General features: G+C 47.4%; 1 protein-coding gene across 1 annotated transcript in view; it reads left to right on the forward strand.

The window, feature by feature from the left end:
- Positions 1–24,265, forward strand: part of LOC148537804 (speedy protein 1-A-like) — a 31,602-nt gene extending 7,337 nt beyond the window's left edge. The window contains exons 2-6 of the mRNA XM_088460167.1: positions 19,419–19,603; positions 20,101–20,159; positions 20,297–20,382; positions 21,646–21,805; positions 24,113–24,265. Of these exons, the coding sequence (XP_088316293.1) occupies positions 19,432–19,603; positions 20,101–20,159; positions 20,297–20,382; positions 21,646–21,805; positions 24,113–24,265 (630 nt within the window). The 5' untranslated portion in view covers positions 19,419–19,431. The remainder of the gene's footprint in view (positions 1–19,418; positions 19,604–20,100; positions 20,160–20,296; positions 20,383–21,645; positions 21,806–24,112) is intronic.
- Positions 24,266–25,428: the final 1,163 nt, after the last annotated feature.

Consider the following 25,428-nt stretch of genomic DNA (forward strand, 5'->3'; position numbering starts at 1 on the left):
GACACAGGCGCACACTTGGCACTACTTTGTTGATGCACGAGCAGCTACTGCGCACACAATTCACAAACACAAAAAAATATATTTTTTTATTTTGTTTGGAGTGCCCATTGGGGGTTACAGCACCCTTTAGTGGTCAATCCAGCCGGCCCTTTATTTATGACACACAGGTGCACGCTTGGCACTACTTTGTTGATGCACGTGCGGCTACTGCGCACACAATTCACAAACACAAAAAAATATATATTTTTATTTTGTTTGGAGTGCCCTTTGGGGGTTACAGCACCCTTTAGTGGTCAATCCAGCCGGCCCTTTATTTATGGGACACAGGCGCACGCTTGGCACTACTTTGTTGATGCACGTGCGGCTACTGCGCACACAATTCACAAACACAGAAAATATTTTTTTATTTTGTTTGGAGTGCCCTTTGGGGGTTACAGCACCCTTTAACGGACAAGCCAGCCGGCCTTTCACTTATGGGACACAGGCGCACGCTTGGCGCTGCTCCTTTGTTGATGCACTTGCAGCCACAGTGCACACAATTCACAAACACAGAAAAAATATATATTTTTTTGCACTTGGGGGGAGCACCCCTGACGGACAGAGCACCCCCTGGACAACACTACAGCACCCCTTTAGGACTAGGACACTGCACAGGACTTTGGAGTGGACACAGCCCCTATGGACAACTGACTGCACAACACAGTCCAGCCAGCCCCTATGGACTTTGAAGTAGTGGACACAGCCCCTATGGACAACAGCAGCACAGCACAGCACAGCACAACACTACACTGCACTACACTACACTACAGTACACAGCCCAGCCAGCCCTAACTCCCACCTTCCCTCTTCACTGTCCACAGCCGAGTGAGAAAATGGCGCCGACGCGGGTACCATATATAGGGTCCAAAACCCGCGAGACCCGGAAAGGCGGGATGATGACGTTTTGCCTCGATTTCAGATCCGAGTCAGGCGGGAAAAGTCGAGCCTGACTCGATTCGGCCTCGGATCGGGGGGGCTGGGGGGGTTCGGATTTCAGAAATCCGAACCCGCTCACCCCTACCTTTGGTTGTTGATGGCATGAACTAAACCCAATTTTGTCGCACCATGAATCAACAAGATGAAAAATCCATTACCAGACAAGAGAACAAAGGCCACGACAATTGGAAACAGCTCAAAACAGCAACAAATAACTAGTCACACCTACTTACGCCAAAACCGAAACCAAGTAGCCATGCTTCCATGTGCAACTGGAAAATCCCCAAAACACGGAAAAGGTGCCTGCGCAGAAAAGAGGAGGTCCGAACAGAACGACGCTCCTTCCTGCACCTATGAAGAGATATCAGACTAGATGATGTGCTACACCGACCTGTGCAGTGCCGGCATTAACACACCCATGCAAAAGAAAAATTGGATTTCTCAAAATAGGTGTTGGAAACAGCACAGCCCGAAGGCAAACATTTTATTTGCTAATTCACCTGAAACCCACTGACACCCCCTGCATTACACTGCTTCCGAGTGCAAGACAACAAACGACCCCAAATATACATAACCAGAAACACGTCAAAACCAAAACTGTGAATTAAAACACAAACTTGTCAAATGTATAAACTGCTCTAAAGGACCTACGGGGATGGCATAATTAACGGAACTCCACAATGTATAGGATACAACCATGTATAGGAATGAATGCTGTACTAACTGAGACTAACCCGCAACCTGCATGGGGACCACCCCACCAGAGAGATACAGATGTCTTGCAAGAGGGAACGAGGAAAAGCACCTCCATCCGCCCCTGCACCCCTCTGCCCCGACCTTGGGCGCAAACCTAAGTAATAAATCCTGACATAATGCAAACTATGGGGTGTACTGTAAAGGAGAGGCTACACAAACGTACACGAAAAAGGAATGAGACCTACAACCACAACGAAATTCAAACCGACCAAGTTAGCTATAACCACAGAGAAAAAAGCAGCCAAACAAAATGGTGACTGAGTCTTTGCAAGCTCCCTTGGAGCTAAACTCTAAGTAGAGGGCTAAAAAAAACCCCATTCACGTCGGCAATCCTTGACCAGGAACTCACCTGCGCAGAGACGTCAGGAGGAGCAAACGACAGCCCGACCTCCAAGGGCATCGGGAATCATAACAGGCGAAAAATCCGCCTTCCGCCGCCTCCAAGCCAGGTTTACTGACATTTAGAAGAGGTTGGGCAGGGTGGCCCAGTGACCAAGGGGAGGGTCGACGCTGCAGTGACCACCATAAACAAAACATATTTTACCCCCAAAAGGAATAACCACCCTACTGTCGTGGTACCGTCCGCATTGGGCATCAAACTTACCCCCTGCACATTTCTGCACCAGAGAATCATGTCAATACAAAACAGATGTATTAATAAAATTACCCATACTCCGAAATCCGATCGCCAAATAGTTTCTGGCAAAGCTGAGTATGCCCTACAACCAAAATATTATATTTACAAAAATTGCGACACTCACCTATGTAGCCTGATTTTACCCTATGACATCCCATAATGATTGAAAAAAATCAACAAATATACTTCTGCGGATCCATATTCGCTGAAGCGCGAAGCATACAGAAAAAGCTGAATTCACACCAAGTACAGTACCCTTGAGCCCTAATCCCCGCAACCTGCGTCATCAGCCTTCCTGAAAGTATCGCCTGACCCCTTGCTTAACCATTGCACAACCCTCCTGTCAATCTTATGCGGACGCGCCAGGTAAACTGAAAAATGGGAGACAAAACTGGAGTCATGCAAAAGTTGTGACATAATCATACTCACTAGGACCAGGTGGTCCAAGAAACTCCTCTACCATGTTTTCACGCTGAGGAACCGCTGGCTCGACCACCTGGGCCGCCTCGACTTGCACAGGATCATCATTATCAGCTGAACGAGCCACCGAATCTTCTCCCAAAACTCCACCCGCAACCAAGAACCGCATCTTTGGCGACTTCACGTGGAGGAGCCACTGGATCGAAAACCGGGGCCATCTCGACGTGCACTGGAACAGAAGCCGCACAAACTCCAGCATCATCTTGAGGAACCATCGCTGAGTCCGACTGTCCGCATTTACTATCGCACGAGCCATCGAGCAGCCTCCCAACACTCCTCCTGCGACCACGGACCCTGCAACTTATACCCATTTTACACTGACCCGGGTCGATGCTCTGTGTGAACGGCTCCCAGAAAACTTTCCCGGGTTGATTTACCCGGGAATCTTACTCGGGTTGAGAGCAGGGTTGAACACGGGTTGTTCCCGTGTCATGCGGCAGTGTGAACGGGTGCTACCCTGCTTATTTGACCCGGCTAGCTCTGAAAGATGCTGATTGGAGCTTCTGGGGCACTGGCAGATGATGTAATTTGTAGTGATGAGCGGTTCGGATTCTAAGGAATCCGAACTGCTCCGAACAGGTGGAATCCGAGTCCACCGGAACGCAAGTTCGGGTGTTCCCGCCTGACTCGGATTCCACCTCCATGCCGAACGTCACCCGTCCGGCGTCGGACTCTCGCGAGACCTCGCGAGAGCCAGGTGACGCTCGGCCTCTATAAAAGGCGCGGCGCCCGGCAGTCGGCGCCATTTCGCGTGTCACGTGGTTAGTGGTGGTGCGTGCACTGTGCTAGACTGCTAGTGTTAGATTAGACTGGAGACTAGAGTTAGACAGAGTAGGCAGTGTTCTTGCCGCTGGCATTAATTAATATATATTATTATATATATTATCAAATAAATAACCTCTGTGACTTTACTGGGCATAAGCCCATTGTGTGTGCTCCGTGACTGGGCATAATAAGCCCACTGTGTGTACTGTATTATACAATCTCCGTGACAGGGTATAGCCCACTGAGTGTATTATACAAGCTCCGTGACAGGGCATAAGCCCACTGAGTGTATACAAGCTCCGTGACAGGGCATAGCCCACTGAGTGTATTATACAAGCTCCATGACAGGGCATAAGCCCACTGAGTATTATACAAGCTCCGTGACAGGGTATAGCCCACTGAGTGTATTATACAAGCTCCGTGACAGGGCATAGCCCACTGAGTGTATTATACAAGCTCCTTGACAGGGTATAGCCCACTGAGTGTATTATACAAGCTCCGTGACAGGGCATAGCCCACTGAGTGTATTATACAAGCTCCGTGACAGGGCATAGCCCACTGAGTGTATTATACAAGCTCCGTGACAGGGCATAAGTCCACTGAGTGTATACAAGCTCCGTGACAGGGCATAGCCCACTGAGTGTATTATACAAGCTCCGTGACAGGGCATAGCCCACTGAGTGTATTATACAAGCTCCGTGACAGGGCATAAGCCCATTGAGTGTATTATACAAGCTCCGTGACAGGGCACAAGCCCACTGAGTGTATTATACAAGCTCTGTGACAGGGCATAGCCCACTGAGTGTATTATACAAGCTCCGTGACTGGGCATAAGCCTACTGAGTGTATTATACAAACTCCGTGACAGGGCATAAGCCCACTGAGTGTATTATACAAGCTCCGTGACAGGGCATAGCCCACTGAGTGTATTATACAAGCTACGTGACAGGGCATAAGCCCACTGAGTGTATACAAGCTCCGTGACAGGGCATAGCCCACTGAGTGTATTATACAAGCTCCGTGACAGGGCATAAGCCCACTGAGTGTATTATACAAGCTCCGTGACAGGGCATGAGCCCACTGAGTGTATTATACAAGCTCCGTGACAGGGCATAAGCCCACTGAGTGTATTATACAAGCTCCGTGAAAGGGCATAAGCCCACTGTGTGTATTATACAAGCTCCGTGACAGGGCATAAGCCCACTGAGTGTATACAAGCTCCGTGACAGGGCATAGCCCACTGAGTGTATTATACAAGCTCTGTGACAGGGCATAAGCCCACTGAGTGTATACAAGCTCCGTGACAGGGCATAGCCCACTGAGTGTATTATACAAGCTCCGTGACAGGGCATAAGCCCACTGAGTATTATACAAGCTCCGTGACAGGGCATAGCCCACTGAGTGTATTATACAAGCTCCGTGACAGTGCATAAGCCCACTGAGTATTATACAAGCTCCGTGACAGGGCATAGCCCACTGAGTGTATTATACAAGCTCCGTGACAGGGCATAAGCCCACTGAGTGAATTATACAAGCTCCGTGACAGGGCATAAGCCCACTGAGTGTATTATACAAGCTCCGTGACAGGGCATAAGCCCACTGAGTGTATTATACAAGCTCCGTGAAAGGGCATAAGCCCACTGTGTGTATTATACAAGCTCCGTGACAGGGCATAGCCCACTGAGTGTATTATACAAGCTCCGTGACAGGGCATAAGCCCATTGAGTGTATTATACAAGCTCCGTGACAGGGCACAAGCCCACTGAGTGTATTATACAAGCTCTGTGACAGGGCATAGCCCACTGAGTGTATTATACAAGCTCCGTGACTGGGCATAAGCCTACTGAGTGTATTATACAAACTCCGTGACAGGGCATAAGCCCACTGAGTGTATTATACAAGCTCCGTGACAGGGCATAGCCCACTGAGTGTATTATACAAGCTACGTGACAGGGCATAAGCCCACTGAGTGTATACAAGCTCCGTGACAGGGCATAGCCCACTGAGTGTATTATACAAGCTCCGTGACAGGGCATAAGCCCACTGAGTGTATTATACAAGCTCCGTGACAGGGCATAAGCCCACTGAGTGTATTATACAAGCTCCGTGACAGGGCATAAGCCCACTGAGTGTATTATACAAGCTCCGTGAAAGGGCATAAGCCCACTGTGTGTATTATACAAGCTCCGTGACAGGGCATAAGCCCACTGAGTGTATACAAGCTCCGTGACAGGGCATAGCCCACTGAGTGTATTATACAAGCTCTGTGACAGGGCATAAGCCCACTGAGTGTATACAAGCTCCGTGACAGGGCATAGCCCACTGAGTGTATTATACAAGCTCCGTGACAGGGCATAAGCCCACTGAGTATTATACAAGCTCCGTGACAGGGCATAGCCCACTGAGTGTATTATACAAGCTCCGTGACAGTGCATAAGCCCACTGAGTATTATACAAGCTCCGTGACAGGGCATAGCCCACTGAGTGTATTATACAAGCTCCGTGACAGGGCATAGCTCACTGTGTCTATTATACAAGCTCCGTGAAAGTGCATAGCCCACTGTGTGTATACAAGCTCCGTGACTCCAGTTCATAGTGATAAATTAATATGGATCACGAGAATGATCCGAGAGGAGAGCAGAAACAACATGTAAATGCTAGCATTGCAGCGGCTGGAAGTCCATCACTTTCATCTAAAGCTGATGCTCAAGGGCGTAGAGGCTTTAAAAACTTAGGGAACCTGAAATCAAAAAATTTAGATTTCACAGGGGTAAAGACAAAAAAAAAACCTCTAAAGACTACTACTATTGCAGAGAAACAGAAAATTGGCAACATACCATTCACCACACGTAGCGGCAAGGAAAGACTCAGGCTTTGCCCTTTATTTCTGAGTGGTGGTTCTGCAACTGTCAGTGAGGCATCTTGTGCCTCTCATGATGATAAAAGACCTTTTCAATCAGACTATAGAAGTGTGAAAAAATTTAAAACCAATAAGGCAGTAGAACAAACTGTGTTTTTTGAAACACAAATGTCAGAAATCCCTGAGGAGAGTCTAAGTGGGTCCACGAGTGGCATTGCTATGTGTAAGCCTGACCTTTCAGAGAAGCCACCCTCCACAGTTTCTTTTCCATCTGTAGTTGTGGGGATGAGCAGTATTGCCGAGGACATAGAAATTGAGGATGCCACCGTGGAATTGCAAGAGGATGAGAGGGATATATGTGCAGCTGACGCTGGCACTAATGAGGATGTTGAGGATGAGGATATTATTTGTATAGGTCAGGCACCAGTGGAAGCAGCTCTTGGCCAAGATAAGAAGGCCATTGCCATGCCTGGGCATAGAACCAACAAATCCACATCTTTTGTGTGGAATTACTTTTACCCAAACCCTGACAACGTTTGTCAAGCCATTTGTAGACTCTGTGAGACCACAGTTTGCAGAGGTAGGGACGTTAAGCATCTAGGAACCTCTACGCTATTACATCATCTGCAGCGAGCTCATGACAGGTGTTTGATAACAGAAACTACTGCAAAAAAAATAACAACAAGCAGTCCAGCATTAGCTAGATGCCTTCTCTCTACTAAATCCCAGCACCTGCAATCTCCGCCGACAACCCCTTCCTCCTCAATATCCTCAGGAATGATCAGTGATAGTACAACATCCAATTTGTTAATGCTAAGTCACGGTGACTCCTCCAATTTCCAGGACACCTCAGAGGAAACTGAATCTTTGAGCGCTAGGCCTGCTTCTGCTGCTGGTGGATCTTCATCCCAGAAGTGGACCAAGAAGACTACTAGTAGTATACCAAAAAAACAATTGACTGTTAAAGAATCTCTTGCAAGGGGAAGCAAGTATGACAGCTCTCACCCTGTCGCACAGCGGATCACTGACGCCATGACAGCTATGCTAATATTAGATCTGCGTCCAATATCCGCAATTAATGCAGTGGGATTTACACAGCTAATTGAGGTCATGTGTCCCCGGTACCAAATTCCACCTCGGTTTCATTTTACCCGAAAAGCCAAGAGATGTCATAGAAACATGGCTTACCCCACTTGGACTTTCCTCAGGATTTGTGATTTCTGACAATGCTACAAATAGAGTGAAAGCATTACAGCTGGGTGAATTCCAACACATCCCCTGTTTTGCTCACACAATAAACTTAGTGGTGCAGGGTTTTTTAAAAAACGACAGGGGCGTGCGGGAGATGCTGTCTGTGGTCCGAAAAATTTCGGGACATTTTCGGCATTCAGCAACAGCGTGCAGGAGATTGCAGCACCTGCAAGAGCAGTTTAATTTGCCCTGCCATCAACTGAAGCAAGAAGTGGTAACGAGGTGGAACTCAACCCTGTATATGCTTCAGCAGATGGAGGAGCAGCAAAAAGCCATCCATAGCTATACGACAAGCCATGAGGAGAGGAGGGGGAATGTACCTTACCCCAGCACAGTGGAGAGTACTTTCTGTCTTGTGCAAGGTGCTCAAACCATTTGAAGTTGCCACTTGTGAAGTGAGTGCTGACACTGCTAGCTTGAGTAAGGTGATTCCCCTGATTTCGCTTTTGGAAAAGCAGCTGGAGAAATTGAAGGATGAGATTAAACAAAGTGATTCCGCAAAGTATGCTGGACTGATAGATCAAGTCCTCTGTTCGCTTCGCCAGGAGCCACGGGTGGCCAAGATCTTGAAATCTGCTCATTATATTTTAGCAACCATTCTTGATCCTAGGTTCAAGTCATATGCTGGGTCTTTCTTTACAACTGACCCAGATCTTAAAAGAACCAAAGCGCTCCTGGTGAGCAAGTTGGCAGCTGAAGTGACACATGGCACTACGATGACGTCTCCTCCTTTGGTTTCTCCAGCAGCAGCCAGAAAAAAATGCACCTTTTCCAAAAGACCCAGTGGTGATGCAGATAAGTCAAGTCAACATTTTGACATCTGGTCGGGTCTAAAAGATTTGCCCAACACCAGTGACACCTCTACTGTAACTCCATCTAATACGATTACCATCCAAAGAATGGTGGAGGATTATTTTCAGGACACCATACACGTAGACATGTCACAGAGTCCCTTCGAATATTGGAAGAAAAAAAAGGCAATTTTGAGACCCTTGTATAAACTGGCTTTGCATTACTTAAGCTGCCCACCCTCCAGTGTGTACTCGGAGAGAGTTTTCAGTACAGCCGGGAACCTTGTGAGCGAACGACGAAGGAGGCTACTTCCACAAAATGTAGAAAAAATGATGTTCATTAAAATGAACTGGAAATTTCACGAGGAAAACCTTTCCCGCCAATCACGTCACAGTACAGATACTTCTGTAATGGTAGATTCCAGCGGGGATGAACTGATATTGTGTGAGGAATCGGATGATGTACACACTGATGAGGGTGAGGATGGCAATGATGGTGACATCATGCCACTGTAGACCTGTTGCCTTTAGTAGATTGGAAGATATTTTTGTGGGGGCCCAAACAAATCAAGCACTTCAGCCTCAAAGTGGCAGTGCCTGTCGCTGAAATGCTTTGTTTGTTAAAGTGTGCATGTCCTTTTTAAGATCCAACATAAAGGGTGGGTGGGAGGGCCCAAGGACAATTCCATCTAGCACTACCTTTCATTTCTGCCACTGCTGTGTGGCATAGTTTCATAGATGTGCTTTAAACTGTGGTGTCAGTGCCACTGCGCCACTGCTCTGACGCTTGGTAACCAGTCAGCTCACTGCAACCCTTAGCCAATAATGGTGAAAACAATAATTTAAGCTGTGAGGTGTAAATGACTGGAAATTAATGTTATTGAGGTAAATAACACTCTAGGAAGAAAAAAAAGCCCAATTTATGTCATTTTAGATTTTTTTGCCAATTTTGGCAAAAAATCCAAATCCAAATCCAAATCCAGTCACCGCAGTTTGGCAAATCCAAATCTAAAGCCGGACGACGAATTAGAACCAAATCCAAATCCGGCAAAAATGGTCCGGCGCACATCCCTAGTAATTTGTCAGTGCCCTATAGAGAGATGCACATGAAGCCATCGCTTGCCTGCCTAACCACCTGCACCACAGCAGCCTGACCAGCAGCCACAAAAGCAGACAGGCACACAGCCTGCTATAGCCAGAACTGCAGCCTGCACCACAGCCTGACCAGCAGCCACAAACGCAGGCTGATACACAGCCTGCCACAGCCAGAACAGCAACCTGTAGCAGTGCTGTAATCAGTCCCCACCCCTCTCTTTTGTTGCCTTTTGTGACCATCTTTGTCAGACCTTAAAACAGACCATTTATTTAATGACTTCTATAGAGAAAAGCAGGGATTACCCGGGTTCAGTGTGAATGGGGCAAACCCGGGAGTAACCCGGGTCAAGTTGCAGTGTAAACGGGGTCTGAAGCCGAGTTCGACCCGGGATTGACCAGTGTTCAAATTCCAGGGTCGGACCCGGGATTTTGGTGTAAAAGGGGTATTAGAGAAGACGGGTGAGGAAACAGCAAAGGGGTACCGTTTGGTAGCAGGGGAGTGGGTGTCCGGGGATGTTAGAGGTGGAAGGCCAGGCCAGGGTAACCCGGGAAACCAAGTGTGAATAAGGAGCAGACAGGGCCGCAGGGTAAGGATGGGGAACCTGGTACAATGGAAGAGGGAGCAGCAGGTTAATGCATCCTGAGGGGGGGTGGGGCAGTTGTGAAGGTGGGATACAGGGAATGGAACAGAGGTTGGGAAAAAAAAGAAAGAAAAAGAGTTAAAGGGGATGAATATGGGGGGGTGCCCAGAAAAGAAGGGGGGACTGGGGAGCCATTACAGAGCTGTAGGATGAATGACAGTGAGGGCAGGCGACATTAAAAACCCCATGGACAGTGTGGTGAAACGAAATGAGCAGCTAACTGCAGAAAGGGGGGTGCCTGCGGGGCATGAATAAAATCACATGGCCGCCGGCGCAGAGAACTCTGCCAAATGAAAGGGGGGCATGTGAGCTATGGAGGGGCAGCAGCCTGGCTGCGCTGTCAGTAGTCATGCCCCTGGTATTAATGCCCCCTGGTAATAATGCCCCTAAAGTAATGCCCCCAGTAGTAATCCCCCTGTAGTGCCCCCAACAGCAAGGCCCCTGTGGTGCCCCCATATGATGCCCCCTGTAGTAAGCCCCCTGTAGTGCCCCCAGCAGTATGCCCCCTGTAGTGACCTTAGTAGTAATTCCCCTGTAGTGCCACCATATGATGCCCCCCCTAGTAAGCCCCCTGTAGTGACCCCAGTAGTAACGCCCCCCCGCACACACACACAGAAAAAAACTATACTTCTGTCTCCGGAGCCGGGGAGATGGAGAAAAGGAGCCTGGCGCCCGCTAGTAACAAATTCTCAGCGTGCGCCCGGCAAATGGAGGGTGCAGGGGGTGCGATCGCTGGGTTGGTGGGCCACATAGCAACCGCGCCCCCTGCGCGTGCGCAAACCAGGGTGAGAGATCAGGAAGCATCGCTCGCTGCGCATAGACTGCCCAGCAGAGTGAGTGACAGGAGAAGCCGTTTGTGGGTGGTGACAGGGGCTGGCCACTAGAAACAGGGGAGTGGAGGTGCAAACGCAGGCATGCCTGAGCATCTCAATGTCGTTTCAGAGGCGTGCATAATTTAGAGGCAGCATCATAGTACACGTCACCTGGCTGGATTTTACACTGAAGTGCTCACAGTGCTTGCGGTAGGGTATGGTCAGCCACAAGCGCTGCAACCGCATCCGATGGTACTCGATGTACCAATGGTTGCATACACTTCCTGGAGATGACGTGCGCGAGTGGGCGTCTTAAGACAAGCTGGTGGGCATCTGCATATACAATGCGATCGCACGCCAAGACATAGTGGGCGTGCTAATGCCTTGCCGTGCACAGGGCTGCCAAGAGAAATCTTGGGCCCCGGTACAACAACTTACCGGGGCCCAGGGGCTGGCTGGCAACTTTTAGCCTGGGGGGCAAGTCCAGAGAACTGGCCCATAAATAACGACCCAGTGATGGAAAAACGCAGGCATTTGAGTGTGCATAAATTAGCTATTGCGATCACATATACGTAGCATGAGACTTGCAGTGTTTGCAGCTGGTCAGACTTGTAACGGCTGTGTGACTGGCCGATGTGCATCGATGGTACAGATATTTATGCAGAAGAGCGACATTGGACGACCATGAGAAAGCAGCAGTGGGCGTATTTAAGCCAGCTTAGCTCTAGCAGGTATTAGCATACTTTTGCAGCTGCGTTCTGTGCAAAATCGCAGTTGTGGTCCCATTAGCGTCCACTGCTGAATCGGGCCCAAAATGTTCAAAAAGCCAGCACTCCCATGCTTACATAAAGTAACTTGCGCCAGCCCTCCTTAATCACCGGTTCCTGGTCAGAACGGAATCCATCTGTAGTCTGATTTTTTAGGTGGATTAGGAGGGTGTCCGGGCCCTGACAGGTAGAGAGCAACAACATATTTGAGCCATAATATGAACCAATAAGATCTATAGCTGAGCAGTGCTGGGCTGGGCAGGTGTTATATTGTACTCTGAAAGCAGGGACTGTTGTTAGACATTATATGGCTAATAAGGGTTAAGTGATTATATTAAAACAGTTATTGCAGAGAAAGGTGCTTTGTGTGGCCTTGTGCAATGGTCAGAGTGTAAACAAGGTGTCACAGGCACAGCTCTCCCCCTCCATCAATCATCCTGTCCTGAGCACAAGATCGGCAGAACACACAATTGTCCCCTGTGCGTTATCAGCTTTCCTGTAACCTCTTCCCTGCCAGGCAGCACTGACTGGATGGCCGCCTCCTGAGTACTAATAATGTAGCATAGCATTCCCTGCACAAAAACATATAAAGTTTATAAACCCACTGCTGACAAAGCTGACAACATTCGTCACTCGTGGGTGTCCCATGCTGGGCTCTGCCTCCCATCGCCTGTCTAATATGATAAGCTATGTGCTCCTGTGTGCACATCCTACCTGTGGAAGCCTTGCATGCAGGTGGGAGAGCTGCAGAATGTGCTACCCCGGGAACTCTGCTGCTGTTCCCTGTAATCTGCAGTGCAGGCAGCTTGCAATATGTAGCGCACAGGCTGTGCTGACATACAGGACACGCTATGCAACACCATCCCCTCCTGGGAGAAGGGAGGAGCTCTATCAGGGGAGAGAGGGGAAGATTTGGCCCGGGGATTAACCCTGACACTGCTGCAATACAGTGTCAGTACAGAGCTGCCCACACCTAACACAATGGCCCGGGGCAGGCAGCTGTGACACAGTTTGACTGCCGACCACTCGACCTTGATTCTGCAAAGAGGGACAGAGGGGCTTTCTGATAGACACGGCCGCCAGCTGTAGTGTGGCCGTGTTACTAATACTGTATATTTATAATTGGTCACTGCTGGCCGGGCCCCCTCCTGCTTGTGGCTGTGCACTGCCTCAGGCTGTCACTGAGCACAGCCGCAGCACAGCACAAGCAGTCTCTCCACTGTGATAAGGCCACCTATGAGCGGCCATATCACATCCTGGTTTGTCACTAACTGACATAAAGTAAATGGAATGAGGCAGCTGCCGCCGGTTACTGGTAAGTATGTGTGTGATGCATCGCGACCACTGGACCACCAGGGTTTTTCTGCTGAGTGACGAGGCGGCCCCGGATACCAAGTGACGGTGCGGCCCACGGGGCATATGGCACCCTGCCCCCGGCCCAGCCCGCCACTGCCGGGGCCCCCCCTGGAGGGGATGTGGTCACAGCATGTTGGCGGCATGGTTGCACCTCTTTGGGGGCATGTCTAACTTGTGAGAAGCTCCCACTCACAGGAGCATGATGTAATTACCTCCCGTCAGGTGGGACAAAAGTGTTCACTATTAGGATGGCAGGACAGTCCCATAAAAGCTGCATTTTTAGCTGTCCAAAACTCTCCTACATGCCACTCAGAGCTATATGTCACATGTGAGAAGTTTTTAATAGGGATGTGCCCCGGACCATTTTTGACGGATTTGCATTTGGTTCTAATTCGTCGTCCGGATTTGGATTTGCCAAACTGCAGTGACTGGCTTTGGATTTGGATTTGGATTTTTTTACAAAAATTGACAAAAAAAGCTAAAATCACATAAATTGGGCTTTTTTCTTCCTAGAGTATTATTAACCTCAATAACCTTAATTTCCAGTCAATTACAGTCAATTTAGACCACCTCACAGTTTAAATGATAGTTTTCACCATTATTGGCCAAAGGTTGCAGTGAGCTGACTGGTTACCAAGCAACAAAGCAGTGGCACAGACACCACAATTTAAAGCACATCTATGACACATTGCCACACAGCAGTGGCAGAAATGAAAAGTAGTGCACCCACCCAGTGGGGTACGGCCAGCAGAATCATGGTACTTGTTTACACAGTGGGCTACAACCCTAGGAGTTACAGTGCACAATCTTATTCACATTACACCGCACATAGTGTCCCTGATTCACATTACACCATAAAGTAGTGTCTCTTATTTATGTTATGACACACAGTAGTGACCCTTTTACACAATGCCCACAGTAGTAACCCTTATACACAAAGCCCACAGTAGTAATGCCCCTTATACAATGCCCACAGTAGTAGTTCCACTTATACAATGCCCCCAGCAGTGGTGTCCCAAACACAATGCCCCCAGTAGTGGTACCCCCTATGCAGTCCCCTTAGTAGTAGGGCCCCCTATGCAGTGCCCCCAGTAGTAGTATGCCCCCCAGTAGCAGTGTCCCCATTAGCAGGCCCCCAGTAGAAGTGCCCCCATTAGCATGCCCACAGTAGTATGCTCCCAGTACTAGTATGCCCCCCAGTAATAGTGCCCCCATTAGCAGGCCCCCAGTAGTAGTGCCCCCAGTAGTAGTATGGCCCCCAGTAGTATGCCCCCCATAGTAGTGCCCCCAGTAGTAGTATGCCCCCCATTAGCATGGCCCCAGTAGTATGTCCCCCAGTAGCAGTGCCCCCATTAGCAGGCCACCAGTAGTAGTATGCCCCCCAGTAGCAGTGCCCCCATTAGCATGCCCCCAGTAGTAGTATGCCCCCAGTAGCAGTATGCCCCCCAGTAGCAGTCCCCCAGTAGTAGTGCCCCCATTAGCAGGCCCCCAGTAGTAGTGCCCCCATTAGCAGGCAACCAGTAGTAGTATGTCCCCCAGTAGCAGTGCCCCCATTAGCATGCCCCCAGTAGTGCCCCCTTACAAACACACAAATAAAAAAATAAAAAAAAAACTTACCTGAATCCCCGCTCCGGCCGCCGTCTGCTCTGCTCTATTAAGCGCGGAGGGAGCCGGAAGACGGAGCTCATGAGTGAGCTCCAACCGGCTCCCTCTGTGCAGCAGCCAATGAGAGTCTGCCTGACTCTCATTGGCTGCTATTACAAACACACAGCTGCCGCTGGCGGCTGTGTGTTTGTGTCTGTGTAGGGCAGACCGCTATCACAGCGTTCTGCCCTACACTAGAGGAGTATATATATATAGCATATACAGGAGTTATATAGCATATACACAGATATACTATATACACATGTGTGTGTGTGTGTATATATATATATATATATATATATACATATACTGTATACATGTTTGTGTGTGTGTGGTGCACTAGAAACCCACAGTTTTATATTGACAATATTCACAAAAAAATCATGGCAAAAAAAACAATATATGGCGCATGATTCTGAACATACTAATGAATGCATGTATATTGAACTTACCAGCACTACAGTGTCACTCACAGCCAGTGCGCTCTTTCCTCGCAGGCTCGACTCGCACAGATCCCACATACAAACCCTCCCTGCCCCCAAGTCATCTGATTCACAGTGTGGCTGCACAGCCGCCCTGCCTATCCCTCAGTGCCCCCGGAGCCTGGAGAAGAGAGACTTGCGAGATGATGATGTCATCATCTCGCGAGACCACAGACCAGAAGCTCCGCAGCGGCTGCACCGTGCAGGTCTAGGAAGGAAACAAAGCTTCAGGTCATGAACATACTGGCCAGTGACTCATTCCGAGTCCCTCCCCTCCCGGCCCACTGCCCGCTGGGCGCCCGCACAGAGGTGTAATAAAAGTGATTGACATTGAAAAAAAAAAAAAGAGTGGTACTGGTGTGCTCCGGGCCCCCTGGCATGCCCGGGTAATTAGTACCCGCCCCCACTCTCGGCACCCCTGGCCGTGCAATCACCTGCCTTCCCAAATTTGCATACGCGAATGCATCTAGCGAGCGGGTCTGAATGAGGTCCTCAGAGCAGCTCCTGAGTCCCCTTATCAGCGTCATGTGACACATGTCCGTGACGCTGAGGAGGGAACCCAGGATCAGCTCTGCCGGCCAGGACACATAAGGTATGGGGCTGGAGGGGGGGTGCAGGACCGGACAGGCACAGGTGCCTTGTGGCTGCTGGGTATGGGGGTGGGGGGTTAGGGTAGGCACAGGCACTGTGTGGCTTAGACGGGGTCCCCAGAACTTAGTTGCCCCGGGCCCCCACAAGCTTTAATTTGGACCTGGCTTTCACTGTCTCCCTGAAATGCCTTTTCAAAAGTAGTAGTATGCCATTAAAGGAGCCATAACCTTCCTGATTAAGCTGCACAACCACCTACATGTTACTAATCTATACCTCCATGGATGGAGCTACAAGGCTGCTCCATGCTGCCATTGTTCCTGAGGATACTGTATTTCTTAAATGCTTTTTTAGTTTACAATTTGTGGCATCTGAGGCAGGAAGTGAGGTGAGAATTATGAGATTCACAGAGATTTTGTGTCATCACGGCTCTGCTCGCCCGCTTCACTGCAGAAGTAAATGGGATGTTTTGTCTACTCTCTAATGATCCCCAAAATGTGTGAGTCTCCCAGACATTCCAGGAGAGAAGGCAAGTAGGACTCTGCAATTGCTGCATATAGCAGAAAGTGCAAATGCAGAGATCCAGGCACACTGCCACTGATAGACAGGGGTCGAACATAGCAATACTGGGCCCCATGGCAAAGGGGGAAGGGTCTGTTTATGTCCTCCCACAGTGCACATGCATCAGGCCTGTGTACTGTATGTACAGAAAAGACCCCTGTTCTGCTCTTTCAAGACCATAGCATGGGCCTCAGATTGGGTGACCCTTAACTGCAGCAGGCTCTATCAATAGTCCTAAAGACATGGGGACTGACTCAGACCCGCTTGCGAGCGCTATGCGCTCGCTAGCGGGTCAATGGCACGGCAGTGCGCACGCGAAGCCCCGGAGCGAGTGAGAAATTCACTTGCTCCGGGGCTCGCTACAAAGGGGGCGGCTGTTGATGGTGATCGACAGCTCGCCCAGTTTTGTAGGTGGGGAGGGGGGGTGGCTGGACAAACGGAGGCGTTCCTGAAGGAATGCCTGCCATTTGTGGGCGGCTCTTCTGACATCACCAGTGATGTCAGTAGTGAGCTTCCGGCTCTATTGGAGGCTCACTAGGGCTTGCGGCAGACGAGACCCTACCACAAGGGTCTTGTCGCAAGCCCGACCATCGCAACCATCACCTGGCCACTCGCAAAAGCTGTGGGTGGTCACGCGCAGCTTAGCGAGCGGCCAGGAGGCCAGGTTTTTTTTTCAAAAGCAGCCGACCCTGATTGAGAGCGAGCGCTCACTTTTTGCGAGCGGCTCTGAATCAGGTCCTAGATACATACAAATGCCAAAGTCTTCCACCACAATTACTACCTCAAGTCACATATTATAATTTGTGAGGTGTTCCTGAGATATATTTCATAGATATGTCATTGTAAATGTTACTATTAGTTGCATTATGTAATGTAGCAAGTGAGCTATAGTGGCCCATTAAGTCTGGTGGTAGCCATGGCAACGTCAGTTATTTTCAAACTGGCTGTGAGCTCAGATGCCTGATGGTGACGCATCTACCTGACTACTGAGGAGCTGCACTACTTGGCTAATTACCTTCATTTACTATATTTATCTATTTTTTCATTATTATATTACATTTTTATTATACAATTAATCAGTAATATTTATATATAATATTTATTGGGTTTTAGTGGGGTATAGTGTATATATATATATTTGTACATATATATATATTACTAAAGGTTTCTACCTTTACCAACTATACAGCTTTTATTTATAATATATTTTTGCTAATATAATACTTTATTATTTAAGATTTAAACAAGTTATTATACAGTGTAAATCAATTTAAAATATTGAGATTTACACTCTGTTGATTTTACCTTTACTTCTCTATTTATTGTTAGCTGTTACCTAAGCCTTTTTTTTATAACTTTCTTCTGTTTGGACTCGGAGTCGTTCTCTGCTAGGTGTGAGGGAGGACAGTAACAGAGAATTGGACAGTGGGTGAGTGCAATAGGCCAGTCACTATATACAGTAGGTTCTAGGGTTATAGGAAGAGTAGTAGAGGGGGTAACACGTGTAAGGGGCTGCCTATTTACTGAGCCTTGGATGGAGATAAAGTGAACGGAGATAAAGTACCAGCCAACCAGCTCCTAACTGTCATTTTTCAAACACATCCTGTGACAGGGCAGTTAGGAGCTGATTGGCTGGTACTTTATCTACGTTCACTTTATCTCCATCCAAGGATTAGTAAATAGACCCCATATATCACTGAGTAGGGAAATATAGGGCCTGATTCTGAGATTAACACAATGCCGATATTTACGCAGATTGAACACAGAGGATTCACTCACAAAGTCAGTGACAGGAAGTCAGCGTTTGGGGAAGGTAACTGGGGTGGGGGCTAGGTAACGCAGGTGTGTCGGGAATGTTTAAACCTTGTTTCATTGCCGTGTATAAATTATCAATTGCGATCTTAGCATGAGAGATCCCTGCCTGTCAGGAGAGCCGCAGTGTATGAGGTAGGTCAGACATGACTGTAGGGATGTGCAGGCTCGGATAGGTTCGAGTTTGCACGTTGAGTTCGGATTTTTCCCTCCAAAAAAACGGAACTCAGAAAGAGGCTAAACGTCATCTTACATGGACGAACATCATCATTCCTGGACAAAAGTCCAGGAATGATGATGTTCGTCCATGTAAGATGACGTTTAGCCTCTTTCTGAGTTCCGTTTTTTTGGAGGGAAAAATCCGAACTCAACGTGCAAACTCGAACCTATCCGAGCCTGCACATCCCTACTTACAAAGCTGCTTGGCTGGCCAATCTGCATCAATGTTACCAATGTTTATTTTGTTGTATGTCATGGGACGGATATGAGAAGGCAGCAGCGGTCGTCCCTATGCTCGGCTAATCTCTGGAAGGCATTAACATATTATAGCAACTGCGATCCGTAAGAGATTGCAGTTGCGATTGCATTAGCCTAAATCTAGGAATCAGGCCCATAGTGTGTAGATTTGGATGTAACCTTGTTATAGACATACATCTAATATTTGTTACAAAAAAACATGCCACAGATGCTTTATATTTGTTTAGTGAGGTGGTTTCTGGACAGATGATGACAGGTGGGTTTCTGGGTACCGGGGCACCCCCCTCCCCCTCCCCCTGAGTGCGCCACTGGCATTATAAAAGTAGCCAAACAATGATAGAGGACACATGATATAAACAGTCTTTAGCCCTCTCATTCTCATAGTTACTGTAACACATAAATGAGGCTGGAGCATGTAGGATTTTGGGAGGAAAAGTCAATACAGATGTAGCCACGCTCATCTATCCCGTGATGCGAGCGGCATGGATGGTGCGACTAGTGTGCAACACTATGTGACCCTCATGTGCTAGGTGAACATGTCGGTGCATTTCCGCAATAAAATATGAATTACAGGCGTACATTTATGGATGACAGGTGACTTATCTAATCTTTCATTTATTAAGTATTCCGTATTACCATACATAAAATAGAATCATTTATCACCACAGGACGAGCACAGAGATGATGGCAGCAAAGAGGAAGAGAGTGGACGTCGCTGGAGAGGAAGACAGCAGGATGTGCGCAGAGCTGCACCCAGCAAAGAGGAGAAGACTGGACGTCGGTGGAGAAGACCAAGGCCGACAGTTTACCACGCTAACACCGGAGGAGAAAGCGGCCTTTTATCGACTGCTGGGTACAGCTAATTGTTTTACCATTTATTAAGACCACAAACAACATGGCGGCCATGCTGCTGAATGCAGCATGCCCCCCGCTGTCGTTCTGTCGCTGCCAGCATCAACAAGTGTGTATGCACTTGCCTATGCCGGTACCCCGTCGTCTGTACAAAAAAGCGATCCCATGTGAGCCTTGTATCTACAGTACACAAGCATCAGGCCCTATAAATCATGGTGGCAGAGACGCCTATCCCAGCGCAATATGATTTCACCTTTAATATGATAAAATTCCCTTATAAAGTTTTGCCTAATATGCCACATTACTTCATTTATGGCATAAGGGACAATACTGTATATGTAACTGGGTAGAAAAGTCAGTGTATATAAATGAAAGCAAATGTCTGATTGGCTGCTATGGGCAACACCAACCCTTCTTCCCAGTTACCTGCAGAAAAGTCTATATAAATATTGCCCACTATATCATATAGCATGTCACCATTACTGCTTCTCATTGCAGAGGAAGGCCGCACAAAGAGGTTCCTCGCATCGGATAACTGCAAGGATGTGTCAGACAAGGTATTTATGTTACTGTTAATTATACATTACTATTTCGTTATATTCATACTCTGTGGTGTGTAATAGGTGGCAAATAGGACTGCTGAGGTATGTACATACACACGCGTTTCTCCATTCTGACTATATTTCTATTCTAGTACCTGCTGGCCATGGCGTTGGTGTACTTCAAGAGAGCCGGCCTGACTGTGAGAGAATACACCTGGCTCAATTTTTACAGCGCACTGTAAGTATTTTACCTCAGTGATTAGTCCAGTGATTCCCAACGTCGGTCCTCAAGGCACACTAACAGACCAGGTTTTAGTGCTATCCCTGTTTGTGCACAGATGGTTAAATCAAAATAACTGAGGTACTAATTAAGTCACCTGTGCTCAAGTATGGCTATCCTTAAAACCTGGGCTGTTAGTGTGTCTTGAGGACCGTGGTTGGGAATCCCTGGATTAGACAGATACAGCTGGAGATATATCCCCGAAGAACTTATTAGCCAAGTCATAGGTTATTTACTCACATAAATACTAGTTACTGTGTGTCCACATAACAAAGGAGACAGGGCCAAGTGTAATAGGATGGGATCTTTCAGAGTGCAGATTTCTTGTTGATATATGCAGTTGGACTTAAAGCAGAAATGTATTAATAAAAACCTATTCCAGGTTGGTTTTGCCTTTGATAAAATTGCCGCTTTAAGTCCAGTGGTAAAATAAATAAAAAATCTGCACTTTTGACAAATTGCACACTATTACATTTATCCCAATGTGTTCAAATACTATATCCCACATTATACAGAAACTATGAGTGAGAAACTTTTCGGAAGCTTCTACATGATAGTCAGTGCATTCTATAGATGGTGTACACCTGTATCTGGAAGTCCGTTACAGTTTTAAATTATAAAAATATGTGGTAGATAAAATTTATGTTATTATATTATATCTAAGACCTCTTCCCAGAAAATACTATTTATTTCTGACGGCGATCTAATGACCCCATTCTTTTTATAAGGGTCCAGCTAGAAACAAACATGTAATACTGTAATAAATAATTATATATTTCAGGCTGTACTTCCTGTTACTGCCATCCTGAGATGGCACTAATAGAAAAGACATCATGTCGGACTGTTGATAAATGAGACCAGGGGATACATTTACTAAAGTGAGAATTTTTAGAAGTGAGTTTTAGAAGAGATGTTGCCCATAGCAACCAATCAGATTCTACCTATTATCTTCTAGAAGGTGCTAGTTAAATGTTAAGTATAATCTGATTGGTTGCTATGGGCAACATCTCTTCTAAAACTCACTTTAGTAAATTTACCCCCAGGTCTCTACCCTGTAATTAATACACCTTCTGTCTCTGCAACACCACAGTCTATACATAGCTTTGTATGTAACAAAACAGAAGCTGTAAAAGACATGGTAGATTCTCTTTAATAATGATACATAGAACATGTTGGTGACTATACGGCACAAACCTTACTCCTCATGGTCTGTTTCTGTAGGTATCTTGCAACCCAGATGGAGGAGGATGACATGCTCTACCGCCGGTTGGAATGCCAGATTGTCCGCTGTATACCACTCGTGAAGTTCTGGAAGGTGAAGGACGCCCTGTGGCACAGAATGGAGTACAGAACATTTGTGACCCAGGAAGAACTGGACGAGGTGTGTAACATGGTACAATGAGTGTTGGAGATGTGTGTGTACAGGTGCGGTGATATAGGAGAGTTATATACACACCAGCTCCGTTATCAACATTGATCATTACAACGTTTCATGTATCTGAGGGAAAACATTTCATTCCAGTGTAACAAAATGAAGTTCTGGAGCATTTGGGAATAAAATATTTATTGTGCTTTGTGCAGGTTATGGATTCTCTGCATCAGCTGCAACATCATTGAAGCATTAAAAAACATGTTTTCAGTCTTTTCTATCCCTACTAGTTACAGTATGCTAATACCCAAATTCATCTGAGGATGGGAAAGCCATTTATATGGCCATTACTCTACCCACAGGGTATTCAGAGTCCACACAAGAGCTGAGACAGAATCCCACTTACAGATAGGCTGTGCTTCCTTGTTTTATACTAATCAATGTAAGGTGGGGACTTCTGTGCATGTGGACTTGGCAACACAGTGGCACAGTGGTTAGCATTGTTGTCTCACACTGCTGGGGATATGAGTTTGATTCCTGACCAGCCCTATATCTGTGCAGAGTTTGTATGTTCTTCAGATGCTTGCATGGGTTCCCTCCAGGTACTCGTGTTACCTCCTACACTGAAAAAAAGTACTGGCAGTGTAATTGGCTGCCGACTCTGTAAGCTCCGATGGGACAGGGATGATGTGAATGACAAATACTCTCTGTACAGCGCTGCGTAATTCGTGGCGCTATATAAATAAATGATGATTATAACTTATAAGAAAGTCAGTAAAACAATGAACCACTACCCAACATTGAGGAACGTTAAACAAAACAAAGCTGCCCCTCTGTAGATGGGGATCTCTCCAAGGGACCCATTTATTAATTATCTGGTTTTAATTATAATTTATTTTAATGGCAATAAGAAATGATGTCCCTGAAAGCATTAAAATACACATGCAGGGACAGGGGCTCTGGTAGGAGTCTGTTCCTATGATGTGTAAGAGTAAAGTGATTGCAGATGGAACCTTCTCCTGATAACTTTTTCTGAAAAGGATTTATTTATTTTTTTCCAGGGAATTTCCCGCAAATATTCTTAGATAAATAGTCTCCTTATTATTTGCCAGCATCATGCTCTGAATGTCTATAGGGTAAAGCATTGTCTCACAGGGCTGGGCATATTGTCACTGGGGAATAGGGAATAGAGAATAGGGAACATTTTCCTTATTATGCATGGTAACAGTTTCCCAGCATTTCCCTATGGCGAATAGGAGCTATTGCAGAGCACTGGTGCTGAGCTTTTCTAGCTGATAATTTTTGTCACACGAGATGGGGAGTTATTTGTGCGGAGAGAGTTTAGCAGTGTTACTGATGTCTGTGATGGGTGCGGTATGGTGGTATGATATGTCTACCATCATGGGGTATATTTACTAAAGTGCAGGTTTTTAAAAGTGGAGATGTTGCCCATAGCAACCACCAGATTCTACTTAACATTTATCTAGCATCTTCTAGAAAATAATAGCTAGAATCTGATTGGTTGCTATGGACAACATCTCCACTTCTAAAAAACTGTACTTTAGTAAATATACCCCATAATGTTGACATTAATCATGTCAAGACGAGAATGTCAACATGGTCGAGAATGTCAACATGGTCATAATGTCAACGTTGACAACATCCATCATACAGACACTGATGAAATGTTGTCATTTTAGAATGTTGACATATTGTCCCTGGTGGCCTAATGGTCACTTACCTGCTCCTGGCTGCTGCAGTGGCTTTCATTGCGGTTTCCTGGTCCCAGCTGTCATGTGACTGTCACTTCTGGGTCAGACCTACGATGCTCCAGTGTTCTGGTGAATATTTCTCCCCAAACCCTCCCCTAGTGCTTAACCCTAGCCTCTCCCCCAAGTGCCTAACCCTAACCTCCCCCTAGTGCCTAACCCTAACTTTCCCATCCACAGCCTAACTGTTGACAGATTAACAGTGTCGGCATAATAACTGTTGCCATTGTGGTGTTTACTTTCAGAATGTCGATATTGTATATGCCAACCTGCATTGACTACATCCTGTCTGTGACATATGCTATCTCTCAGGCTCTGGTATAGGCAGAGTTATTTTTTGCACATGTCTTTTATCATAGTAACACTAATTAGGCAGCCACCTCTGCATAAGCCCCAGACAATATCCGAGCAGTCAGGAGCCCAAAAAACAGATTCTAGGGCCCCATAAGATATATAATTTTTTTCTAGAGCATCTAACAGACTGTGAGCTGATTATGACCTCAAAATCACTTGTGTGGCCCCATCTAAACTTAAATTTTTTTCATACTAGGTGATGAGAGACGATCGTCATCCTGCATGGACGAGAGAGAGAAAATTCCACCATGGCTGTGCGATAAGAGTATATCCTGGGCATCCAATCCTGGCTTGTCATCGGTGTGACCCTCCTCCACAGCCCAGATTCCCCTCCTGCTCACTGCTCTAGAGCTGCTACATCCAGAGGAGGAAGATAATATCTTGAGAGCAACACGAGGAGATGTAGAGGGTGACAGGGAGAGGCAGAGGGTGTTGTGGAGAGGTAAAGAGTGGCAGGGGGAGGTAGAGGATGACAGAGAGAGGCAGAGGGTGGCAGTGGTTGACTGGAGAGGCAGATGTTGGCAGGGCTAATAGTGGGTTGATGGGAGAGGCAGCGGGTGTCTGGTGGTGACTGGGGAGACAGTAAATGGCAGGGAGCGGCTATGGGTGACAAGGAGAGGCAGTGGGGGGCAGAAGGAGGGGGACAGGGATAGGCAGAGTATGACAGGGAGAATAAGGGGGTGGCAAGGAGAGTCAGAGAGTGGCAGGGAGAGGCATTGGGTGGCAAGGAGATGTAAAGGATGACAGGGATAGGTAGAGGGTGGCATGGAGAGGCTGTAGGTAGCAGGGAGTGGCAAAGGGTGACAGGGAGGGGAAAAGGGTGGCATGGAGAGTTAGAGAGTGGCAGGGAGAGACAGTGGGTGGCAGGGAGAGGATGACGGAGAGGTAGAGGATGACAGGGAAAGGCAGTGGATAGAAGGGGTAGTAGTTTGTGAAATGGAAAGGCAATCAGTGGCAGTCAGTGACATGGAAAGGCAGTCAGTGACATGGAGAGGCAGTGGGTAGCAGGGAAAGACAGTGAGTGACAGGGACAGGTAACGGGAGAGGTAGAGGGTAATGGAGGCAGTGGGTGACAGGGAGAGGAAGTGGATGACAGGGAGAGACAGAGGGTGAAAGGGAGAGGAAGTGGGTGACAGGGAGAGGAAGTGGGTGACAGGGAGAGGAAAAGGGTCAAAGGGAGATGTAGAGGGTGACAGGGAGAGGAAGTGGTTGATGGGGATAGGCAGAGGGTGATGTAAAGAGGCAGAGGGTGGCATTGGGTGATAATGAGTGGTAGAGGGTGACAGTGAGAGGAAGAGGGTGGCAGTGGGTGCCTGGAGAGGCAGAGGGTGGCAGGGCTAGGTAGTGGGAGATGGGAGAGGCATTGGGTGTCAGGTGGTGACTGGGGAGGCAGAGGGTGGCAGAGGGCGGCAGTGGGTGATAGTGAGAGGCAGAGGGTGTCAGTGAATGGCAGTTGATGTTAGGTGGTGACTGGGGAGACAGTAGGTGGCAGGGGTGGCTGTGTGTGACAGG

This window comes from Taudactylus pleione, unplaced genomic scaffold (assembly GCF_031769625.1).
Source record: "Taudactylus pleione unplaced genomic scaffold, aTauple2 ptg000043l, whole genome shotgun sequence".
In the NCBI taxonomy this organism is placed as follows: Eukaryota; Metazoa; Chordata; class Amphibia; order Anura; family Myobatrachidae; genus Taudactylus; species Taudactylus pleione.